Source organism: Dipodomys merriami, unplaced genomic scaffold (genome assembly GCF_024711535.1).
Source record: "Dipodomys merriami isolate MVZ:Mamm:240054 unplaced genomic scaffold, mDipMer1.0.p SCAF_7, whole genome shotgun sequence".
NCBI lineage: Eukaryota > Metazoa > Chordata > Mammalia > Rodentia > Heteromyidae > Dipodomys > Dipodomys merriami.
The window spans coordinates 69720833-69745399 of NW_027206290.1; the positions used below are offsets into that span (position 1 = coordinate 69720833).

At 43.6% G+C, this 24567-nt stretch overlaps 1 protein-coding gene across 3 annotated transcripts in view; it reads left to right on the forward strand.

Annotated features, from left to right (window-relative positions):
- The first annotated feature begins 2100 nt into the window (after positions 1–2100).
- The window catches only part of Tm9sf4 (transmembrane 9 superfamily member 4), a 49443-nt gene continuing 26976 nt past the window's right edge, over positions 2101–24567 (forward strand). Inside the window, exons 1-3 of one of the 3 annotated variants that reach the window (XM_070007029.1) lie at positions 2101–2307; positions 22001–22117; positions 23952–24051. In XM_070007029.1, the coding sequence (XP_069863130.1) occupies positions 2188–2307; positions 22001–22117; positions 23952–24051 (337 nt within the window). In that variant the 5' untranslated portion in view covers positions 2101–2187. Of the gene's footprint in view, positions 2308–10209; positions 10307–22000; positions 22118–23951; positions 24052–24567 lie in introns of those variants that run through there. The other 2 variants (XM_070007030.1, XM_070007031.1) reach the window with 2 other exon arrangements.

The window sequence follows — 24567 nt, forward strand, 5'->3', positions numbered from 1 at the left end:
GCTGCCAGGATGCCTTGAGGAATATGACTCTGTCTCTCCATGTGGTTCTCCAGCAGATCAGCCAGACTTTTTTTTTTTGTTGTTGGTTGTGGGGCTTGAACTCTGGGCCTGGGTGCTGTCCCTCAGCTCTTCAGCTCAAGGCTAGTGCTCTACCACTTGAGCCACAGCACCACTTCCGGTTTTCTGAGAGGTTTATTGGAGATAAGAGTCTCACAGACTTTCCTGCCCTAGCTGGCTGTGAACCGTGATCCTCAGATCTCAGCTTCCTGAGTAGTTAGGATTACAGGTGTGAGCCACCAGCACCTGGCTAGCCAGACTTCTTTACTCCCAAGAGGGGTGAAAACAGAAGCTGCCAAGCCTCATTAAGGCTCAGACCCAGAACTGGCAATTATTCATACTGTATTCTATTGGCCAAAATAAGTGATTTGCCCATACAAATTAAACAGGAGAATGGCCTACCTTTTGACAATATAAACAGTATGCCCTTGCAAGATAAGAAAGCTTTTTTTTGGGGGGGGGGTCCGGTCATGGGGCCTGAACTCTGAGCATGGGCGCTGTCCCTCAGCTCTTCAGCTCAAGGCTAGCACGCTACCACTTGAGCCATAGCACTACTTCTGGCTTTTTTTTTCTGCTTTTGTGGTGCTGAGGAATCGAACCCAGGGCCTCAGGCATGCAAGGCAAGCGCTCTACCACTGAGCCACCTTCTCAGCCCCGTAAGAAAGCTTTTTGGTAATCATCCTTGTAGAAAATTCACCACAGTGGTACTCAGTGAAGATCAGAGTTTATCTGTCCCTTATCAAGAAGTAGAAATACATTACTAAGAACTTCTTTTTGGGGGGCTGGGAAGGTAGCTCAGTGGTAGAGTGCTTGCCCTTGCATGCATGAGGCCCTGGGTTCGATTCCTCAGCACCACATAAGCAGAAAAAGCTGGAAGTGGTGCTGTGGCTCAAGTGGTAGAGCAGTAGCCTTGAGCTGAAGAGCTGAGGGACAGTGCCCAGGCCCAGAGTTCAGATACCATGACTGGCAAAAAAAAAAAAAAAAAAAAAAAAGAACTTCTTTTTGGTTGGACTGAGTTTTGACCATTACAGGGTCTGTGTATGGTGAAAAAAAGATTTACTACTTCACCCACAACCTTGGCCCTTTCTGCCTTCATTTGTGTTTTAGATAAAGTCTCACTATCTTCACTTTTCAAATACCCAGGATTATGGTGTGAGCCACCATGCCAGGCTTATAACTAAGAGTCTTATGAACTGTTTTTTATCATAATGCATAATGCTACAACATATAGCAAATGATTAGTGAGTACTGATTATTATTGCCCATTAATATTATCTTAACAACCTTAGGAAACAATCTAAGATAACAACACTGGTTCTATATCTAGTTTACAGTGATATACACAGACCAAATGGATTTTAAGTTTTGAATTTTTTAAAGAAAATTTTTTATCGTGAAAATACCATACAGAGGTGTTACAATTACACGGGCAAGGTAATGAGTACATTTCTTATCAAGTATTGTTGCCTCCTCCTTTGTTTCCCCTTCCCATCTCTCCCCCTTCCCCTCCCCCCAATTTAAAGGTCTTAATACCATTATTCTTAGAATCCTTATTTACCAATATTGGAAACAGGCTTAGGAAAGTTGAGTGACTTGCCTCCAATCACATGATAAAGTTCACATTCAAAGATGCTGCCCTTCACTAAATATACTACTTGTTTGGGGTATCCACCCTATACTTGATGGTGTAAATACTCATATGTAACATTTATTGTAAACATTTAAATCATGTCATTGAATTTTCATCATATGCCATAATCTCCCATTTTACACTTGACAACGAAGCAAAGTAGAAGAAAAGACACGGTCCTACTTTCATAGGAACTATTGTCTATTAGAGAGAATATAGGATGTGAGAAGCCAATTACCAACACCTCCCTCCAGTAGCAAGGTCTCAAGTTACCCCAGCAACGGGTCTTCCTGCCAATAGTAAAGATGGCGCCCAGAGTGCCACGCCTCCATTACCCACAATGCAGCGTGAGTAGGGGAGGAACTAATTCTGCCAGGAGTTGATATGGCTCCATTAGTTACACCGTTCTCTCTCTATCTCTTCACTTCACCAGAGACTTAACTGCCAGGACTAGGCCGTCCAGCAGGAGTTAAATATTCTTCGGCTTTCCGCTGACTGCGATGAGAGGAGCCACTGACGCTGAACGACCCCCTCGCCGAGTTCAAGTCCGTAATCAGGGAAGCACCACTTCCGCTGACGTCATCACGGCGACACGTGGATCCAAGATGGCGGCGGCGATGGTGAGTGAAGGAGACTCCGGGAACCGGAGCTAGAGCAGGGCTCTCTTGGGTATTCCAGGACTTTCCGACGCCCCAGGCCTGATCCCGAGCCGCTTCCAGGACCCCTGGCCAGGTTGTCCCTGACGAGACTTGCTTCTCACGAAGCCCCTTCCCCGGCCTCGCGCTCACGCTTGTCAAGGCCCGGAGTTTTCGGGGAGGCGCCGTGTCGGAGGAGGACCCGGACTACTGCCGCCTCCTGTTCCCAGTCCGACTTTGGTCCCCGCCCCCTGTCACCTCCACTGTCCAGATTTCACCTCCCAGTCCTGACCCTCGGAAGAACCCCCGTTATTTCCATCCACTCTCCTCCCATTCACGTCCCGCCCTGCTCTCCCCGCCTGCCACCGTGCTAATCTAGTCCACCGAGGAGATCCCGCCTGCCACCAGCGCATTACCCCGGCCCTGGCCTCTCCCCACCCTCAGCTGTTAACACCACGTACTCCCCCTCCACTGCCGCAACCCCAGAGGATGCTCTCCCCGACCTCACCCCGGGTCTCCATCCCCAGACCCTTCCCTACCCTGCCTGTCTCCGTCAACTCATTGCCTCTTTCCTAGGGTCATTTTATCTCAGTAGTTCTCAAACTTTACTGTGCAGAAGAATTTCCAAAAGTATGTTAAGATGTAGTATCTGTCTTTCCCAAAGATTCTAATTTAGTAGTACTGGGCAGGAATCTACACTTGATCACATAAGTGATCATGATGGAAGTGGCCCATGAATTAACGTCTTGAAAAACACTTCTAGTACACCTGGCTGGTTTCTGGCTCCCTACAGGGCCACACCACTCCTTAGGGATGAAGTCTGTGTGGGTGAAGGTGGAGGTAAAAGAGTTGTACATGTAGAATGGGTCACAACTTGCTGTCTTCTATTAGAGAACCCTGAAATCTTTAAGGAGTAGCCAAGAAAGAAAGAAAGAAGAAAGAAAGGAAAGTTCAGCTCATATCTCTTTGTCAGGAGGCCAGAACTAAAATTGAAATCATATATAAAAGTAATCCAGAGTGATTTTCCAGATCTTCCTGTAAGTTGCTTCCTCAGCAGATAATTTCATCCTGGGAATGAATGACAAGACACAAATGAGAAAAGGATGTGACATTTGACCATTACAAAAGAAGATTCTTGCTTAAGTTCTTTAGTGTTTTTCTGCTCCAAATGGGTTGATGATTGACTGATAAAAGCTTTCCTTCTGTTAGTTGATATATTTTGCTTGTTTTTTGCTTAATGAAGGATTCCTTGTTTAGAACCTCAGAAGTCAGGTAAAGGATTTCATGGCCTGGGTATGGGATGTAGTTTAGTGGTAAAACACTTGACTTGCCTGCATAAGGTTCTGGGTTTGAAGCTTATCCCCCCACCCATTTCCCACCCCCTCAAAAAAAAAAAAAAAACAGAGCCTTAACTGGTTTTCCCAGTAGTAAGATGTTGAAACTCCATTTTTCCTTTAGCATATTCAGAACAAGGGTGGTGCAAGAACAGGAAATTATACCCTCTTATCACCATAGGAAAAGGCTCAATAAAATGGCATTTATAACATTTCACAAGGAAATTCTGGCCCTGCTCAGAGATTTTTTAAGAGTTTATAAGTTAACAAGACATATTTCTGGTACACATTTATTTAATCAGCAAATATTTGAGTGCTGCTCTGTACCAGGAATGAGGAGTGTAATTGTGAATTAGAGAGTCAAGTCCCACCCTTGTGGAACTTTCCTTGTCTGAGAAGATGGACCAAGAACAGTATGTCAGCTAGGGCCAAGTGCTGTGAAAACAGCAAAATGAGGTGGTAGTGATTGGCAATGACTACGTCATAGAACCACTTGACATTGAAGGGCGGAGAAGTCTCAAGAGAAAAGTGATGTGAGTTGAAACTTGGTTGAAAAGGATGTCTTGCAAAAGGAAATGGCAAGTGTGAAGGCCAAGAAAGGGGAGAGGTTGGTGTTCTTGAGGGTCATTTAGCCAAGATATGAGAGGTGGGGGTAGGAGAGAATATTAAAAATGAAGTCAGAGAGAAGCAATCAAAATTTGATTCTAGAAACACACCTGTAATTGAAGTGAGTCGTAGCCAAAGTTTGCGGTCTGTGAATTGCATGTTGTTAGGCTGTTTTTGCTTCCTGTTTCTCTCAGGACTTATTAGGGGAGCATTTGTTTTGTTTGCAGACAAGCCAGAGGTTTTATTGAAAGTACCAATGTGTTGTGCTACCTGAGAATATCATACTGTGTTGCCATCCTGAAAGAAACAGTAACTGATCTGAAGAAATGGAGTATGTGAAGCTTACACTGACAGAGACCAGCTTAGAGAGTGCATAGGAGAAACTGCACATTTGGTGCAGCATTGACAAGGTGTGGAAGCAAGTGTGTTACAGGCATGGATGTGTAATGGGCAGAGTGGAATCACAGGCAGTCATGAGTTTAGTCTGTAGAAAACTATTACACAGAAGTCACAACAGTCCCCACATCCTCATATACACTTGTTTCATAGCCATTGAGGGTGCAGTGTATAGGTCTAATTTGAGGTATATTGGTTTCTAAGGTAAGTCATATAGCCAAGGAAGAACTGCACTAGTGGATTGACTCAGTGGCCTTGAGAACTGGTTAGAGTTTTGATTTGTTCTCTTGTTTAGAAAGTTGTAGATATATAATTGAAGGTCTTTTCCCCCTCTATGTGTCTTAACTTGGTTACTGACTTTTCCTCTCCAAGAGCTGGTCTGGTCAGGTCTGGTCAGAACAACAGTGGGTGATTTCTCCCATTAGAGGAGAAGGTAGCTGAGACTACTACTACTACTACTACTTCTTCTTCTTCTTCTTCTTCTTCTTCTTCTTCTTCTTCTTCTTCTTCTTCTTCTTCTTCTTCTTCTTCCTCCTCCTCCTCCTCCTCCTCCTCCTCCTCCTCCTCCTCCTCCTCCTCCTTCTTCTTCTTTCTTCTTTCTTCTTCTTTCTTCTTTCTTCTTCTTTTTTCTTTCCTCCTCCTCCTCCTCCTCCTCCTCCTCCCCCCCCCTTCTCCGTTGTGGGGCTTGAACTCTGGACATGAGTGCTGTCCCTCAGCTCTTCTGCTCAAGGTAAGCACTCTACCACTTAAGCCACACTTCCAGTTTCCTGAGTGGTTTATTGGAGATAAGAATCTCACAGACTTTCCTGCCTAGGCTGGCTTTGAACCATAATCCTCAGATCTCAGCGTCCTGAGTAGCTAGGATTACAGGGATGAGCCACCAGTGCCCAGCCCCTTTTAGCTGTTTGGTGGTTAATTGGAGATAAGAGTCTCACATCTCACAGTGTTTCCTTCTGGACTGGCTTTGGACCACATTCCTCCTGAGTAGCTAGAATGATAAGTATTTAGTTCAGTATTTTGTTTTTGTTTCTGCCAGTGTTGGGACTTGAACACAGGGCCTGGGCATTGTCCCAGAGCTTCTTTTGCTCAAGGCTAGCACTCTACCACTTGAGCCTTAGCACCACTTCCACCTTTTTCTGTTTATGTGATACTAAGGAATTGAACCCAGGGCTTCATGCATGCTAGGCAAGCACTCTACCACTAAGCCACATTCCCTCGTTCAATAGTTTTTAGTTTATTCAGAGAGCCAGGCAACCATCACCACTATCTAATTGCAGAACATTTTTCATAACCCCAAAAAGAACCATTAGCAGACATTCCTACTCTTTCCATCTTCCTTAGCCCCTGATAACCACTAATTCACCATCTCTATAAAGATTTGCCTTTTCTGGACATTTCATATGTAGGAAATTTACAGTATGTGGCCTTTTGTGTCTAGTTTCTTTTATTTACCCTGCTTTCAAAGTTCATGTTGTAACAATGATCAATCAGTACTTCATTTTATGGCTAAACATTCTGTTGTATGGATAGACCACAATTGGTCTACTCATTGGTTGTTGGATTGTTACATGTAATGCTGCTGTGAACTTCGTGGCATTTTTCATGAATATGCTCAGTTTTCTAGGATCTAAGCCTTGGCATGGAGTTGCAGGGTCAGTTCACACTGTTTTGAGGTTATTTGGTGTGATCCAGTCTAGAAATAGAGGCATGGACTGAAAGATACAGTTCCTTTGAGTCAGTGGATGCAACACAAGCCACCCTCTGCAGCTTTAGTCCAAAGTTCAGAAAGGGTTTTTAGTGGTGGAATCTGGTGCTAACTGTAGTATAGTTGATGGGAGAGTCTTGGACTATGTCCTTTTTGGAGGGTTTCTGTCCCTCTCAATGGCTTGGACATCTGTTCCCTAAGGACATAGACTCTGCTGACGGGACTTGTCCTAACACTCACAGATTTAGTGTGTGGCCTGGATGAGCGCTTTGGCTGTTGCGATCTGTTTTCCATGTATGTCCTATGTAAGATTTGAACTAATTAATTTCTTTTTAAAATTTCTTTATTGTTATTATGTAGGTGATGTACAGAGGGGTTACAGTTACGTAAGTCAGATAAAGAGTACATATTCTTTTTCAACAGTGTCACTCCTTCCCTCGTTCTCTCCTAGTTTTTCCCTCCCATTTATATAATTTTCAGCATAGTGTCCAGTGTGGACTCATTGATTTTTAAATTCCAAGCTGAAAATTTTGTGATAAAGAATACTTGGCATTGGGCAGTGGTGGCTCACACCTCTAACCCTAGTCATTCAGTAGGCTAAGACCTGAGGATCATAGTTCAAGGCCCAGCCTGAGTAGGAAAGTCCATGAGACTCATTTCTAATTAACCACCAAAAAACCACAAAGTGGAACTATGGCTCAAGTGGTAGAGCACTAGCTTTGAGAAAAAAGTTTTGGGACAGTGCCCACACCCTAAGTTCAAGCCCCAGGACCAGCATATAGACTCTCCCCCCCCCCCCCCCCTTCACACACACACAGAATACTTGCCACCACCACCACCAAAACAAAAAACTTGCATTTATGGTGAGTTTTGTTAATAATGCCTATAAGATCAGATTTTTCTCCCCAGCATAGTTGTATTGTGTTGGTTGTGGTCGCCTGTCTGATCTGAGCTTTTCCCCTTGACACATATTCTGCAGGAGCTACTATGTGCTTGGAGCTGAGGCACTGCCCCCAGGTGTTCTCTGGGGAGCCCCTTTAAAGGGGAAGCTAGTCCCCCACAGTCCCCCGCGGAAGTACAGAGGAGGCAGAGACAGCTTTAAGTTACTTCTTGGTTTCTCTTTTACAACTTGGACAAAAGCCCCCCTTTGATCTAGGTATTAAAGGAGCAGGTTGCAGAATGTGGGGAGAAAGTTGAGTTTTGATCTCTGGGCACTGGCAGGAAGGTGGGAAGGACCCAGGATGAGTGAGGCCATCTGGCCTCAGATGAATGATGGGAGCTCCTACCTCCAAACCCTCTTTGATCCCTGAACCGTTTGCTTACACTGGTGCTCCTCAAATGGGGCACCCAAGACCTGTCAGTTCCGTCTCATTCCTCTTCATTGCTTTCTTCTATGCCATCTTAACATGGTTTCTCACCTGCACCTGGTGCATTACATTGACAAACCTCCCAGGGTTTGAACCTGGTGTAAGACTTGGATTAAGACAGCTAGAATCTCAGCTCTGACGCTGATTACTTTTATGACTTTGGGCAAACTATTTGCTTGTATAAGCCTATTGCATTATTTTTTTCACTGTAGTAAAATACACATAAAACAAAGCTTTCCATTTTAATAATTTGTACAAGTTCTTAGATATTAATTACATTCACATTGTTATGCAACTATCACCATCTTCCATATCCAGAACTTTTTCATTTCCTCAAATGGAATCACTTCCCTTATTTTTAAAGCCAGGATGATACTGTTCTCCACAGGATTGCTGTGGTGCTTAAATGAAACATGAAACAAAGTGCTTAACACAAAGAGGGCACTTTGTAACTTTACTCCAAGATTTAAAGTGTTGCAGCAGAGTACTGTAAGCTGTTGCTTGGGCTAGTTGAGAGCCCTTGTAAATACCCAAAGTGGAGAGGGAAGGCAGTGATCTCTGTATTCTCCAGCCTCTGGGGTTCAGCCATTCTGCCTATTTCTTTATAAGAATGATCATTAGTTTTACCTGGACTTCAGCAGTCTGTCTAGTGGTTTTCCTACTCTTCAGTCTGTCATTTGTATCTGATCAAAAGCTATTCCCAATCTGTGGCCTCTGAAATAAAGGCTACATTTTCAGAGTCTCTAGGGGCCAATTTGATTCTAGGTATTTCTTGTTTTCTTTTAGCTTATGAGTTCTTTAGCTCTGTGGGGCTTATTGGTAAGTGGCCTTTAGCTGTCATTAACCTTCACTCACTTGTAGTTGAATTCTTGAGGAGCTTTAACTGACTGGGTAATTGATTTCTGTTAACTGTTGCCAAACTGTGCCCCCAAAGCCTTTGTTTTTCCTCCTCCCCCCTCCTCCTTTTTCTTCTCCCCTGTTCTCTCTCTTCTTCTCTCCTTCCCCCACAGCCCTTAATCTAGAGGGCACTTATGAGGTGGTCTTAAAAGAGTGTGCCTCTGAGAAAGAAAAGGCAGAATCTCACCTTTTGTAAGGAAGGTGCTACTTCGTTAGCAGGCAAGGGGTGGGAGGAACAGAAACATCTCAGAAGATGTTCAGATCAGCCTGGATGGCTGCTATGTCTGGGAAAGGAGATTGCAAGGGAGAGGTCTCCAGAATGGGGGGGGGGGGGGGGGAGGGGCAGAGAGAAGGAAAAAGAAAAAGGTTGATGTCCACTCACAAAGAAGTATGAGTGAATGAACTGTTTTTCCGTTCTCAAGGGAGGTTTCTTTTATTTCAAGTTGGGTGGAACAAAGTTTGGAAGGTGAGGAGTACTCTTGTTTTTGTTTTGTTTTGTTTTGTTGGTGCCCCTGTTCTGGGTTGGAACTCAGGGCCTCAGCCACTGCCCCTGAGCTACTTTTGCTCAAGGATAGAGCTCTCATCACTGTGCCACAGCTCCATTTCTCCATGTGGGGGGGGGGGGAGGAGGTAGTGCTCTTTTGTATTGTCTTTCCTTAGGCTTCTCTTGGGGAGAACTTTTTCTAAATGTCCATTCCCCAAGAATTAAAGTTGGGTAGGGAAGATGGTGGTTCTTGGGTCTCTTGAGCTTTGTGACTTTCCTAGTAGCTAATACTTTTTTTTTTTTGGTTGGTCGTGGGGCTTGAACTCTGGGCCTGAGCACTGTCCCTGTGCTCTTCAGCTCAAGGCCAGTGTTCTACCACTTGAGCCATAGCGCCACATCTGGTTTTCTGAATGACTTATTGGATATAAGAGTCTCACAGACTTTCCTGCCTGGGCTGGCTTTGAACCGCAATCCTCAGATTTCAGCCTCCTGAGTAGCTAGGATTATAGGTGTGAGCCACCAGCGTCTGGCAGTAGCTAATACTTTTGCAGGTGATGGAATATTAGATTACCACACAGAGGGCCTCTCAGTTGCTATAACCTGTTCCTTGACAAACTGCCTTTGCACTCTTGTGTCTTGGAACCAAGTAAAGCAAAATGACTGAATGGGCTGGATCTCATCTCTTTGGACTCAAGCTCCTTTTGTGACTGTGAACATATGAGATAATTACTCAGCAGTTAATTGACTTTTCACACTCAGCCTCACATGAGAATTATTACTGAGGGTGGAAGGAAAAGACCCAAGACTTTCCCAAGAAGTAGGCACTTTGCTATTGCCACCTTCCTTATAGAAATGAGTTGAATGTCATGCATCTCTATGAGGTTCTTAAGGCTGTAAAGGGGAGTGGAATCATAGGAATACAAAAGTGAACTCATTGTGTAGTACAGTCTTATCAGAGACCCATAAACTTCTTAGTCCTTGATTCTCCTGGAATCATATGTCACACCACATACTGGAAATACTTCTCTGGAATCAGGGACTATAGCTTTTGTAAGAGTCTCAGAGGGCTTTGTGACCCTCTTCTTTAGGTTAGACTTGTGGAACTGTCTGGTTACCTGCGAAGCTGGTGGCAGAATCCTTTCCATGTCATATTTCCTGCGTCTTCTACTTGGAACTCACCTAGATATTTTCAGAGGTAATTTATTTTCTTCCCTTCTTTATGTATACTTTGAGTAAGAGTGATGTATATTTTTAAAGTATAAGAATATAAAATAGGTAAATTGTGTGTATGTGTATATATAAATATAAGTATATAATTATAATGTATAACTATATACATACCAATTAAAAATAAGAGCTATAAAATGAAAAGGTCATTGAGCTGCCATTAATCCATTCACCAGAGATAGTCTGATTTTTAAAAAAATTTTCTTTAGAACACTTTTTTTTTTTTTTTTTTTTTGCTGATCCTGGGCCTTGAATTCAGAGCTTGGGTGCAGTCTCTGAGTTTTTGTGCTCAAGGCTCTACCACTTGAGCCACAGCTCCACTTCTTGCTTTTTGGGATTAATTAAAGAGTCTCACAACTTACCTGCTCAAGCTGGCTTTCAACCATGATCCTCATCTCAGTCTCCTGAGTAGCTAGGATTACAGGTGTGAGTCACCAGCACCCAGCTCTCCAGAACATTTTTATGCATATAAAACATTGTTTGTGTGTTTATGGGCAGTTCTGAGGTCCTTCACACTTGCCAGCAGGTATTCTACCACTTGAGCCATATCTCCAATGACTTTTTAAAAACTTCTTTGTGTATACCAGTCCTGGGGCACTGTCCCTGAGCTTTTTTGCTCAAAGCTAGCACTCTACCATTTGAGCTACATCTCCTATTATACTTTTTGTTTTGGTCGGTCCTGGGGCTTGAACTCTGGGCCTGGGCGCTGCCCCTCAGCTCTTCAGCTCAAGGTGAATGCTCTACCACTTGAGCCACAGCACCACTTCCAGTTTTCTGGTGATTAATTGGAGGTAAGAGTCTTATGGACTTTCCTGCCCAGGCTGGCTTTGAACTGTGATCCTCAGATCCCCACCTCTTGAGTAGCTAGGATTACAGGCATGAGCCACTGGCACCTGGTGTCACTTATGCATTTTTGGTGGTTAATTGAAAATAAGAGTCTTGTAGATTTTCTTGCTGTGTCTGTCTTTGAACTGTGATCCTCAGATCTCAGCTCCTGGATAGCCAAGATTATATATAGGCATGAGCCATTGGTGCCTGACTTTAGAGACTTTTTGTTGTTGTTGGTCATGGGGCTTGAACTCTGGGCCTGGCACTGTCCCTTAGCTCTTCAGCTCAAGGCTAGCGCTCTACCACTTATGCCACAGCACCACCTCCAGTTTTCTGAGTGGGTAATTGGAGATGAGAGTCTCACAGCCTTTCCTGCCCAGGCTGGCTTTGAACCACAATCCTCGAATCTCAGCCTCCTGAGTAGCTAGGATTACAGACATGAGCCCATGCCCAGTGAGACTTTTTATTCCACAACTTTTCAACCTACAGTAAAGTAAAAGGAAGTATGTAGCATAGCTTCAACAATTACTATTATACTGCTAAACTACCACTCCTTACCTATTTTTTCCTCCAGGCTTTGTAAGGTATAGTTAATTATAAAATCACCCACTCTAAGTGAATAGTCTAGTGAACTTTGGTCAACTATAGACTTGTGCAGCTATCACCACAGTGACTGTTTCAGATCATTTCTGTTACCCCAGCAAGTTCTTTCTAGTGAAGGGATTGGCATTGTAGTCAGCCCTGCCTCCACAGCCCGCTGACCACTCCTCTGCTTTGTCTGTTTAGGCTTTCAGCCTTTTTGAGCATTTCATGAAAGTGTGAATCATACAAAGTACAAACTATTTCCTTTCTTCTTTCACTTCCTATAATGTTTTGGAGGTTCTTCCATGTTGTAATATGGTATTACATGTTACAACGTATATCCTTGCTTTGGTGCTAAAGCTTCTCCCTTCCTCATATTCAGCAATTGCTGGGCCTCTGGATTGTTTGCAGTTTTGAACTAGTAGTCTTCTCCTCTTGGTTGAGAGTGTATTTTCCAAGAACTCTGGGTGATGTCTGAAATCATGGCTTGTATTGAACCTTATGTACATGCACATCTGTGATGAACAAGAGATTAAGAATCTAATAAAATAGAACAAATATAAATATTCTATAGTTGGTTATTTAAAACTTTTGCATTGTTTCTGGCATTTTTCTATTTACTGTAGAAAATGAAACTTCGGATTAGAGGCACTCCCATACTGTGATTAGAACTACAGTGTCACATTTATGTACAAGTCTTTTTTGTCAATTGTGGGGCTTGAACTCAAGGTCTGGTACTGTTCCCTAAGCTTCTTTGTGCTCAAGGCTAGCGCTCAACCAGTTGAGCCACTGTGTCTCCTCCCATGTACAGGTCTTGTGGCATATGTTTTTCTTTTCTGTTAATGCCTAGAGTTATTCGAAAGTTTATGTTTTACTTTTGGAGATATTTCCAGACTTTCCTAAGTGGCTGTACCATTTTATATTCCTACCAGTAACATGTGAGGGTGAGTGGTGGTGCCATACTGTGTTTTTAGTTTGCATTTTCCTGATGACAAATAGCATTAAACACCTGCTTACATACTTTTTAGCCATTTACATATTTGTGTTTTTCTTCTCTGATGAAATGTTTATACAAATCTTTTGGCCATCTCCTCCCCCCTCCTGCTCTCTCTTCTCTTTCTTTCCCCTTTCTTTTCCCTTTGGTGCTGGGCACTGAGCCCACATAGGTAAGTACTGAGCTAAACCCTCAGGCCTAGCCCATTTGTTATTTGGATTGTTATCTTTTTCTGTTTGTTTTTGTTTTGTTTGAGTCGGGTCTTGCTCTGTTGCCACAGCCTAGTGACCCTTCTGCTTCAGCCTCCCCCTTCTTGGATCTGTTTGTTGTCTTTTAAGTTGCAGGTATGTAATCTGGGCACAGATCCCTTATGAAATATATGGTTGGCAAAGATAGTCTGTGGCCTAGCTTTTCATTTATTTCTAGACTCTTAATTTGGCTCCATGGACAAATATGCCATCTTTATCACTCTGCTTTATTACTATGCTTTATAATATGTTTAGAAATTAGAATAAATCCTCTTATTTTGTTTTCAAAGTTGGTTTGAATGTTCTGGGTCCTTTTTTTTTTCTTTCTGTGTAAATTTTAGGTTTGTTTAGAGTTTCTTCAAAAAAGCAGAAAGATTAAGAGTTTGAGGCCAGCCAGTTCATTCATATTTTGATAGTGATTGCATGGTATTTGTAGATCAATAATGGGAAAATTGCCAGGTAGCAATAGTGAATTTTGTAATCCATGCAGTGTTTTATAATTTTCAGTGTAAAGTCCTTAATATTTTTTCAGGGGGAGGGCATGGTGGGAGGTGCTGTGAAGCCATGGCCTCAAACATGCTATCTAGGCATGTACTGTGCTGCTCAGCTGCATCCCTAGCCCCAAGTCCTTCTAAAAAATATTCTTGAAGTTTATTGATTTTTTTTTTGTCGGTCCTGGGGCTTGAACTCAGGGCCTGGGCACTGTCCCTGAGCTCTTTTGCTCAAGGGTTGCACTCTACCACTTTGAGCCACAGTGCTACCTCTGGTTTTTCTGGTGGTTAATTGGAGATAAGAGTCTCAAGGTGGCTTTTTAGCCTGGGCTGGCTTTGAACTATCATACTCAGATCTCAGTTCCTGAGTAGCTAGGATTACAGGCACCAGCCACCAGCACCTAGCTTTAAAAATTCTTTTTGATGCAAGTACAACTATTTTTTTTGAGTCATTTGTTGATAATATAGGGAAATACAATAAAGTTTCATATATTGATCTGGTACTCCGTGACCTTCCTCAACTAATTTATTAATTCCAGTTGTTTTGTAGATGCCTTAGAAATTTCTAGATACAGCATCATGTGAACTGCTGTTTGCTTGCTTGCTTGCTTCTGACAGGGTCTAGCAACATTACTCAAACTGGCCTTGAAATTGATTTGTAGCCCAAGACTGGTTTTGAACTCGCCATCTCCTTCCTTCACTTCCCAAGTACTGAGATTACAAATTTGTGTTGCTGTGCCCAGTTGCCTTAATATTTAATGTTTTTAGTACATTAGATTAGAATATAATGTTGGGGGCTGGGAAGGTGGCTCAGTGGTAGAATGCTTGCCTTGCATGCCTGAGGCCCTGGGTTCAATTCCTCAGCACCACATAAGCAAAAAGAAAAAAGCCAGAAGTAGCGCTGTGGCTCAAGTGGTAGAGCACTAGCCTTGAGCTAAAGAACTGAGGGACAGCGCCCAGGCCCAGAGTTCAGGCCCCAGGACCGGACCCCAAAATAAATAAATAAATAAATATAGAATATAATGTTGGATAGAGATGGCACAAGTGGATATCCTTGCCTTATTCCTTATCTTAAAGAAACTTAGCATTCAAGTCTTTCTTCATTCAATATGCTGTCAGCTGTGAGTTTTTTATAGTTGCTGTTTATCTAATTGAGGAAGTTCCCATTTATAGTTCTTTGAGGGTTTTTCGGTTTGTGTGCTTATGCTGTGTGTACATCAGTACTTGGGGCTTGAACTTAGGGCCAGGATGTGGTCCCTGAGGGGCCCCTCCCTTTAAAAATTTATTTATGTAGTACTGAGGAATTGAACCCAGGGCCTCATGCATGCTAGGCAAGCACTCTAACACTAAGCCACATTTCCCAGCTCTTAGCATTTCTACTTAAGGCTGGTACTTGAGCCACAGCTCCACTTCCACCTTTTTTGTAGTTAGTTGGAGATAGTCTCATGGACGTTTCTGCCCAGGCTGACTCAGAACTGCAATCCTGATTCCTAAATAGTTAGGATTACAGGCGTGAGCCATTAATACCTAGCTCTTAAGCAGTTTTTGATATCTTTGTAACTCTGGTAGGTAAAAAAACAAAATGTCTCCAACCCAGGGCTCATGCCTGTAATCTAGCTATTCAAGAGGTTAAGATCTGAGTACTGAGTTTCAGAGCCAGCCCAGGCAGAAAGTCTTTGAGACTCTTTATCTCCAATTAAGCACCAAAAAAGCCAGAAGTGGAGCTTGGCTCAAGTGGTAGAGCACTAGCCTTGAGGGGAAAAAAAAAAAAAAAAACGCTCAGGGACAGCACCAAAATGAACAGACAACAAAAAAATGAACTGTTATTTTGACTTGCAGTTTTAAAATTATGGATAAGTTGTGGATCTTTTTGGTTTTAGCTGTTTGAGCCTTTTAAACTGTCCCTTCATATTCTTTGGACTTATTTGTCTTTTATTCATTCATAAGAGTTCTTGATATACTGAAGAAATTAGTCCTTTATCACATGTGTGATAAATTTTTTGCCCTATTTATTTATTTATTTATTCAGCCTCATGCTTATGAGTCTGACACTCTACCACTTGAGCCATGACTCTAGCTTTTTTTTTTTTTTTTGCTGGTCATGGAGCTTGAACTCTGGGCCTGGGCACTGTTCTGAGCTCTTCAGCTCAAGGCTAGCACTTTACCACTTGAGCCATAGCACCCACTTCCAGCTTTTTCTGTGTATGTGGTACTGAGGAATCGAACCCAGGGCCTCATGCATGCAAGGCAAGCACTCTACCACTGAGCCACCTTCCCAGCCCCCCCTTTTTTTTTTTTTTTTTGAGACAATATTTTGCTCCGTTGCCCAGGCTAGTCTCTAACTCATGGTTAAGGTCATCCTCCTAATCTCAGCCTCATAAATAATTGAGATTACAGCTGTATGCTACTCACTCCAACTCGTCTTTCTCGTGGCGTGCGCGTGCACGTGCGTTCTATATTTTGATTCGTTCTTAGAAGACTTTCTACGATGATTTTACCAAGAAATGTCATCACTTGAGAGCTAGTTAGAAATGCCGAATCTCAGATCCCATTCTAGTCCTGCTGAGTCAGATTCTGCATTTCGACAAAATTGGCAGGTGATTTATCCACACAACAAAGGCTGAGAAGTACTGCCTAAACCTCTACTCACCTGTCAAAAACTCAAAGTTGCCTCTGGGCCTTTGTAGTCATGTTTTGCTCTTTTAGTGCCAATTTTCCTTTTCCCTTCAGACCTAAGGAAGATTTGAATTCTTGTGAATGCATACTTTCCTCCACTCCTAGACTGTGGCTGCTATTGTATACTCCCCAACACATTCATGTTTTTTTTTAATCCAAGAAACTACATTTCTGGTACCTAGTGGCATGATTGGTTGTGTCGGACCCTCCACCCTTCACCCCCCCCTTCCGCCCCCAACTGGCTGAAAGCCCCTTGTGGGCACGTGTTCTGCAACGCTGGTCACATAGTGCCTGGCAATAAATAGTTGGAAACAATTCGTGTTGGGTTTGGGGCTCATAATGCCTCAGTATATATCCTAGCTAATCCAGTGCTAGTGACCTCTAGGAGCTTCATGCATACCTCATGGGATTGTTGTGAAATTGAGTTTATGTGAAAGGAGTGTCAACTATGTACTTGGCACATAATCAATGTTATGTAACTGTTAGCTGTTGTTGTCATTAGCATCATTACATTTTCAGCTGCCACACAGGACATTGGGGCTGGATGACCTTGGGCTGGTTATCAGATGAACTAATAATCCGCAAAATGGTGTCAAAAAGTTGCATGTAAGGATGGGGCCAATCCATGTAAAGTGCTTAGCACAAAGTGAGGACTAAGTACATGGGAAGTTGAAGGAAGTTAGCATGTCTACCCCCAGGGTCTATGCTTAGTGGGTGCTCTATGACTTGGGCTTCTAGTTTTTGGTGTTGTCTTCCTGTCTAGCTGCTAGAGTATTATTGACTGTTATTTTCACTGTTGTGTGGTTTTGTTTTTGCTTGGGGTGGAAGACTTACTGTATTGGTCTGAATCTTTGGAACAAATGTGTTGAAGTCTTTCTGGATTCACTTTTCATTCCTCTGCAACCTGAGCTCCCAAGGGAGTCCTTGAGTTCCCCAGGGTGGTGTCTCTGCTAAGTCTGGAAGAATCTGTTTACAAAGACAGAACTTCTTAGATTTAATTGGCTTGATAAACTGAGGCGATTGTAATCCTGTGCCCCGACTTCAAATTGCTTATCAGATAAGGCTAAAAGGTCTGACATCAGGCTCCTGTGGAGGGGAAATTCAGAACATGTGTTTTCAGAGAGTGAGAATAATGATCATACTGACTGAAATAATGACTCACTGGTTAGTTTGTGTTTTCAAATCCACATTTTTTCTTCAATCCCACTTTTACTACAGGAGCCCTTCCTGTGACCGACAGGTCACAGGGCCCAGCAAAACTGAATATAGACTTCAACTTCTTGCCAATACTTCAGGGCCCCAAACTCAGAGCCTTCCTCAGTATTTGACAGGTGCCTTCGTGTTGATTGGCCAGGTGCCGTTTTGAACCTGGTCAAATAGAAGGATTTAGGACCTTCCCTCCTAGGGCTTTGTATCATCTCAGATTGATACTTCTCCTGAGCTGTGGTTCTTGACCCTGACTGAGGATCACTTAGAGAGGTAGACTTGTAACATAGACAACTTGCTACAGTATCAGTTCTGGTTCATTAGCTCCCGTGAGCTTCCAGAAAATGATGATGCTCTCCAAGGATCTCACTTTAAGTAGTGAGGACCTAGGAACTCTTTAAAAATACAGAAACGGTGGTCCTAGCTCTTAGATTCTGACTTAATTGGTCAGGATGACTAATAATATGGATGAAGCTTTGGCACTGGTCATTTTTAACACTCCCAGATTACATCAGTGTAAAGAACAGCATAGATGCAGGTAAGGTATGGGATAATAGATTTTCTCAGTGATTCTCAACAGTAGGTCTTTAGACCAATGGAAAGATAGAAGGTATCAATCCCTTTTTAAGGGGTGGGAATGTGACTTAGTGATAGAGTGCTTGCCTAGCATGCATGAAGCCCTGTTCCTCAGTACTACATAAACAGGGAAAAAAAACAGAAGTGGTGCTGTGGCTCACGTGGTAGAGTGCTAGCTTAGAGCAAAAGAAGCTCAGGAACAGTGCCCAGGACTGGAGGGGGAAGAAAGGAGGGGGGACTTCTTAATTGTGAGGAGGGCTTATAGGAAAAATTAATAAGAAGCATGGTATTAAACCTGTGTGCTATATGAAGGGATGGTTTCATATTTTTCTCTATCTAGAGTTGGCTGGTAGCTAGGCACAAGTAGCTTATGCCTGTAATCCTAGCTAATCAGGAAACAGATCTGAGACTCACAGTTCAAAGCAGCCTGGGCAAACAAATCTGAGAGACTTTTTTCTCCAGCAAAACACCAGAAGTATGGATGTGGTAGAGTGCCAGCTATGAGTAGAAAAGGTCAAGGCAGGGGAAAGCCGTCTGGTGTTTATTTTTACTTTTTTTTGATGCTGATCTTAGGGTTTGAACTCAGGACCTGAGCATGGTTCCTGATCTTTTATACTCAAGGCTAGTGTTCTACCACTTTAGCCACAACTCCACTTCAGGCTTTTTGGTGGCTAATTGGAGATGAGAAGAGTCTCATGGATTTCCCTGCCTGGGCTGGCTTTAACCACAGTCCTTAGACCTCAGCCTTCTGGATGGGTAGGGTTGTAGGCATAAGCCACCAACGCCCAGCTGGGCCTCACTTTCTTACTTGTTTGCTTAAGGCTGGTGCTTTAGCACTTGAGACACATCTCCACTTCTTGTCTCTTTTTATTTATTTTTTTTTTTTGGGGGGGGGGGTCCGGTCGTGGGGCCTGAACTCTGGGCCTGGGCGCTGTCCCTCAGCTCTTCAGCTCAAGGCTAGCGCTCTACCACTTGAGCCACAGCACCACTTCCGGCTTTTTTTCTTTTTGCTTATGTGGTGCTGGGGAATCAAACCCAGGGCCTCATGCATGCAAGGCAAGCGCTCTACCACTGAGCCCCTTTCCCAGCCCCCTTCTTGTCTCTTTTTAAAAGATTTTCCTGCACTGCTAATTCTGCCTACCCCCTCATTACCAAATACATGTCTATCTTAGCTACTATTACTGGTTTTATTGGAGTCAATTTTTATTTCATAAGAAACAGCAAGTAGCAGGTATCTATAAAAGTTTACGATTAATCAATTGGATTTATTGTGAGTGAATATATTCCTTTTTTTTTTTTTTGGTTGTGGGGCCTGAACTCTGGGCCTAGGTGCTGTCCCTCAGCTCTTCAACTCAAGGCTAGAACTCAACCACTTGAGCCACAGCACCATGTCTGGCTTTTTCTTTCTATGTAGTGCTGAGGAATTGAAGGGCCTCATGTATGCAAGGCAAGCACTCAGCCACTGAGCCACCTTCCCAGCCCAGATATATTACTTTTAAGGCTTTGATCAAATTACACAGAGTATACCAGTGTACTCACCACGTTGTCCATCCTGGCCTCAAATTCCTGGCCTCAAGTGAAGCTGCAATAGCCTACAGAGTAGCTGGGACTACAAGAATGAGCCACAGTACCTGACTAGAATCTTAAAGTTGTAGTCCAGGTAAAGATGTAAATGATTCTGCAGTTGTACAAGCCTCTTCAAAGAGATTGATTGCTTATAAAATTGCATATTGGAAGAAATCCTGAATTGTGCAGAGTGGAGAGCATAATTTAATGGGTGGAGAAGCTATACAACAAAGTGATTAGGAGGCTATGGCCAGTGTCTGGGTGGGAGGAAACAGCAGCAGTGAAGAGTATAGAAAGGCAGATGGAGAAACACAATTAGGCATGTGGATAACAAATGTCCATTTTCTGTTCCTACCAGGCAGAGAGACAAAAGTCTAGCAGCTCTCCTAGTTCTTTCAGTAGGTGGAGGCACTTTGGATAGATTTTGTTGAGGTCAGAGATTGGCATGGGTTGCACTAGATTCCTAGGTGCATGGCCTGTATAAAATATTTTCTGAGTCCTGCTCCCTAAAAGAAAAGCCAAGCTCCAGTGACTCACACCTGTAATCCTAGCTATTCAGAAAGCTGAGACCTGAGGATTGCCTTTCAAAGACAGCCCAGGCAAGAAAGTCTGTCAGACTTATCTCCAATTAACCACCAGAAAACCAGAAGTGGAGCTGTGGCTTGCAGTGGTAGAGTGCTACCCTTGAGCAACAAAGCTCAAGGAGGGGCTGGGAAGGTGGCCCAGTGGTAGAGTGCTTGCCTTGCATGCATGAGGCCCTGGGTTCGATTCCTCAGCACCGCATAAGCAAAAAGCCGGAAGTGGCACTGTGGCTCAAGTGGTAGAGCGCTAGCCTTGAGCTGAAGAGCTGAGGGACAGCGCCCAGGCCCAGAGTTCAGGCCCCACAACCGGACCCAAAAAAAAAAAAAAAAAAAAAAAACAAAGCTCAAGGACAGCGCCTAGGCCTGAGTTCAAGGACTGACTAAAAATAAATAAATAAAAATACGATTAAATTCAAGAGGAGAAGGAAGACAAGGGAAACACAAACAGACATATCTGCCCACAGCATAATGTCAAGTAGATAAGTTTGTGAGGAGATAGAGGTGGTAATGGGAGGCCTGAGGCTGCCATTTTAGATAGAAAGGCTGCTGAAGACTTCTGAGGAGGGGCTGGGAAGGTAGCTCAGTGGTAGAGCACTTTCCTTGCATGCTCGAGGCCCTGGGTTCGATTCCTCAGCACCACATAAGCAAAAAGAAAAAAGCCGAAAGTGGCGCTGTGGTTCAAGTGGTAGAGTGCTAGCCTAGAGCTGAAGAGCTGAAGGACAGCGCCCAGGCCCAGAGTTCAGGCCCCACAACAGGACCCTCCCCCCCCCCCCCAAAAAAAGGAAGTAAGACTTCTGAGGAGGTGACCTTTGAGAGACACCTGAATGAAATAACAAAAGTGTTCCATGCAGCAACCTGTGGACATGGTCCTGGAGCAAGAGTAGAATAAATGAAGGCCCTGAGGGGTACTGAAGGGGTGCTGAAAGGACAACAGACCTGTGGGACTGGGGCTGAGTGAAGGGAGGAGTAGAAGATGCCATTTTGGAGAGCACATATGGAAAAATACATTGATAACACAAGTGCTTCCTGACCAAGTGAACCTGTTGCTATAAAGAGAAATGGGAACTTACAGAACATTGTGGTACTTTATTTCCTGCAAGCTATACTGGAGAGTGATACACTGGGAAACAGTTAAAAGGACAGTGCTCAGCCGAGCTCTGGTGGCTCATGCCTGTAATCCTAGCTACTCAGGAAGCTGAGATCTGAGGATCATACTTCAAGTCAGCCCAGACAGAAAAGTCCAAGAGGCTAATTTATCTAATTTATCAAAAAAAAAAAAAAATTAGACATGGCTCAAGTTGTAGAACATCAATTGTGACTGGGAAAAAAAAAAATGTGAGAGCATGAGGCCATGAGTGTAAGCCCCAGTACGAGCACAAAAAAGACAATGCTATGCCAGGTGCCAGTGGCTCACGCCTGTAATGCTAGCTACTCAGGAGGCTGAGATCTGAGGATCGTAGTTCAAAGCCAGCTGGGCAGGAAAGTCCGTGAGACTCTTATCTCTAAGAAACCACTAGAAAACCAGAAGTGCGCTGTGACTCAAGCAGTAGAGCACTTGCCTTGAGCTGAAGAGCGCAGGGACAGCACCCAAGCCCAGAGTTCAAGCCCACAATGGACAAAAGCATGACAATGCTCAGGAGTATTGAGTGTGGCTCCTGTGTGTCAGTCTTCCTTTTTGCCCAGTTATTAATTATGTGACCCATTTCATGGCTCATTTCTGGAAGTCCAGACTTATTAGCCTGGCACTCTCGGGAGCATTTGGCCCTATTTACCAGGACCTCAGGCTTACTAGAACATGAGATGACATTTGGCAGTGGAAGCAGAGGTAAAGGTTGCCACTTGATCTGCCCTGGGCAGAGATGGTGAAGATTTCATTCTTTTCTACATTCCAACTGTAGCCTCTCTTCTTCCCAGCAGGATTGGTGGCTGTGGTCCCTGGTACTTCTCTCTCTCACAGCTGAAACAAGCGCCTTCTATGTCCCAGGGGTTGCACCAATCAACTTCCACCAAAATGACCCTGTAGAAATCAAGGTGAGTATGTCCAAGGACATAGCTGCATCTACACTGGGCAGCCAGGCTAGAGGGCAAAGCTCACCTGCCATGTCCATCCTGTGATTACAGACAGCACAGACCTCCACTGCATGCTGCACCTCTGCCTGCAGTTCAGAGGCTCTGCATTGCCCTCTCTCTCTGCCTCTGGCTCTGTGTCTCTCTACATCACTCCTGTGAAAGTGATCTTTCCCTGCTGGTCTTTGCTTTTGTGTGCTCATATGCATGTGTACCTCTTTCGCTCTCCTTGTTGCTTGTAAGCAACACGCACACATACACACATATAGAGACATCTCTGTCTCATTCCACTTACCTCCTCTTCTGTGGCATCTCTGCCACAGATCCATCCCCTTCGGTTATCAATTTTCTCTGCATAATATCTAGCATCTGCTCATATTGTTCATTTATTGGGAGGCTCTCTTTCTTGGAAGGCAATCTTGTATTTTGCCAGAAAAATGTCAGAGTGACATTTACTGAGGTTTATTTACATGCCAGGCATTTGACCTGCCTTATCTTATGATGTGTCCTCCTGCCTCCTGTAAAACACTGACTGCACATTCTTTGTGTTTTGCAAATTTCTGTGTATTTCACAGGTAAGAAAATTTAAAGCCCAAGGAAGTGAACCAACATGTCCAAGGTCACATGGTGAGGCAGGTATAGGATTAATTTCAAGTCCCATCTTTTTACCACTGCAGTGCTCTTTCTTCTAATTTGGCCTCTGCCAAATGCCCCCTCTAGAGCAAAGCTTGTGGCATAGGGAGTATAGGAATGGTTGGCTTCTAGTCCTGCCAGGGTAGGTGTGTGGGAGTAGATACCTTGGTTGGGAAGAGAGCATAAAGGTGAGACTTACCTCTTTGTACTGTGAATGATGAAACACAAAAAGTGTGATAACATGCTGTATGACCAATGATGGGTAGTTCTTAAGTAGTAAAGATTTGTATGGGGGGAGGGGTGCAACATTCTGTTTTACCTATGGGTTTTTTGTGCCTGCTGCCCATTCTGCAGGATGTTTGTATCATCTCCTAAATACTCTCCTCAAACCTTCTCATGAACTATTTTCATTAACCCTGTGTTTAATGCTTATACTACACTTAATTCAGTGGTAGCATACTATGGTTTCTTCACTGTTTTTATTATAAGGTGTTTAGTGGTTTTCGGTTTTCCTTTCTTCTTCAGAATACCTGCTCTGCCTTGCTGTAAGCACAGATCAAGACACTTACGGTCCATTCTCTCATGGACCATAAGTAAAGCAGATAACTGCATTTTGTCTGAAGTGCTATAAGAAGCTCAACGGGTTGAGCTCAAGGCCCATTGGATACAGTGGGTAGGAGGCGAGGCTCAAGGGTGAGGGAACTGAAGCCAAAACCTAAGTTTGGGAAGGCATTAGATGAACGTGGAATAAGGCGAAGGAGAAAGCCTGGGGCAGGAGGACTTGAGGGAGTGATGGGCGAGAGGGCCTTTGTACTTACAAATAAGGAATGGACATCTTTGTTCCTAAAGGTTTTTCCTTACTTAAAACATTCCCTAAAAGATGGATGCCTAGAATGGAATTATCTTGTCAAAAGATAGCCACGCATTCTAAAACTCTGTGTATATTCAATCTCATGATTTTAAACTAAATCTATAATTCAGTCTAAAACTAGGGAAAAGTGAAATCCAGAGTCGTAGACAGTACAGTCTGTCTGCTATATCATTTTGCCTAGTGGGTTCTTTCCCAAGAGTGTTAATGATGAGCAGGTTCAAGGAATGTTCTCAGAACAGTCATCTTTAGCTTCTGCTGGAATGAAGAATATAACAGCCTTTGTTTTCCCACCAGGCTGTGAAACTCACCAGCTCTCGAACCCAGCTACCTTATGAATACTATTCATTACCCTTTTGCCAGCCCAGCAAAATAACCTACAAGGCAGAGAATTTGGGTAAGTTCTTCTCTCACACTACTTTAGCCTGTCTCAAAGAAGAACTCAGCATGGTTTTCCTGGTGATAGTGGTAGTTGCCCTTACCTAGTACTTACTATGCTACGGGCACTGTTGGTCTGAGTTTCCATGTCTGGCGGCTGGGCCAGTAGTTTCTTTCAGTCTTTAGTAACACTTGGCAGATTAAGTGGCCTGCCTTTCCTTATATAGTTAAAGCTAAGCTGTACTTTGAATCCACCTGCTCAGTCCAGAGTTGAGCACTTAGTTTCTGCTCAAATATCCCTCTACTTTCTTGGGGCTTCTATTACCCGTTCCACCTTTTTTTTTTTTTTTTTTTGGGGGGGGGGTCCGGTCATGGGGCCTGAACTCTGGGCCTGGGCGCTGTCCCTCAGCTCTTCAGCTCAAGGCTAGCACTCTACCACTTGAGCCACAGCGCCACTTCCTGCTTTTTTCTTTTTGCTTATGTGGTGCTGAGGAATTGAACCCAGGGCCTTGAGCATGCAAGACGAGTGCTCTAC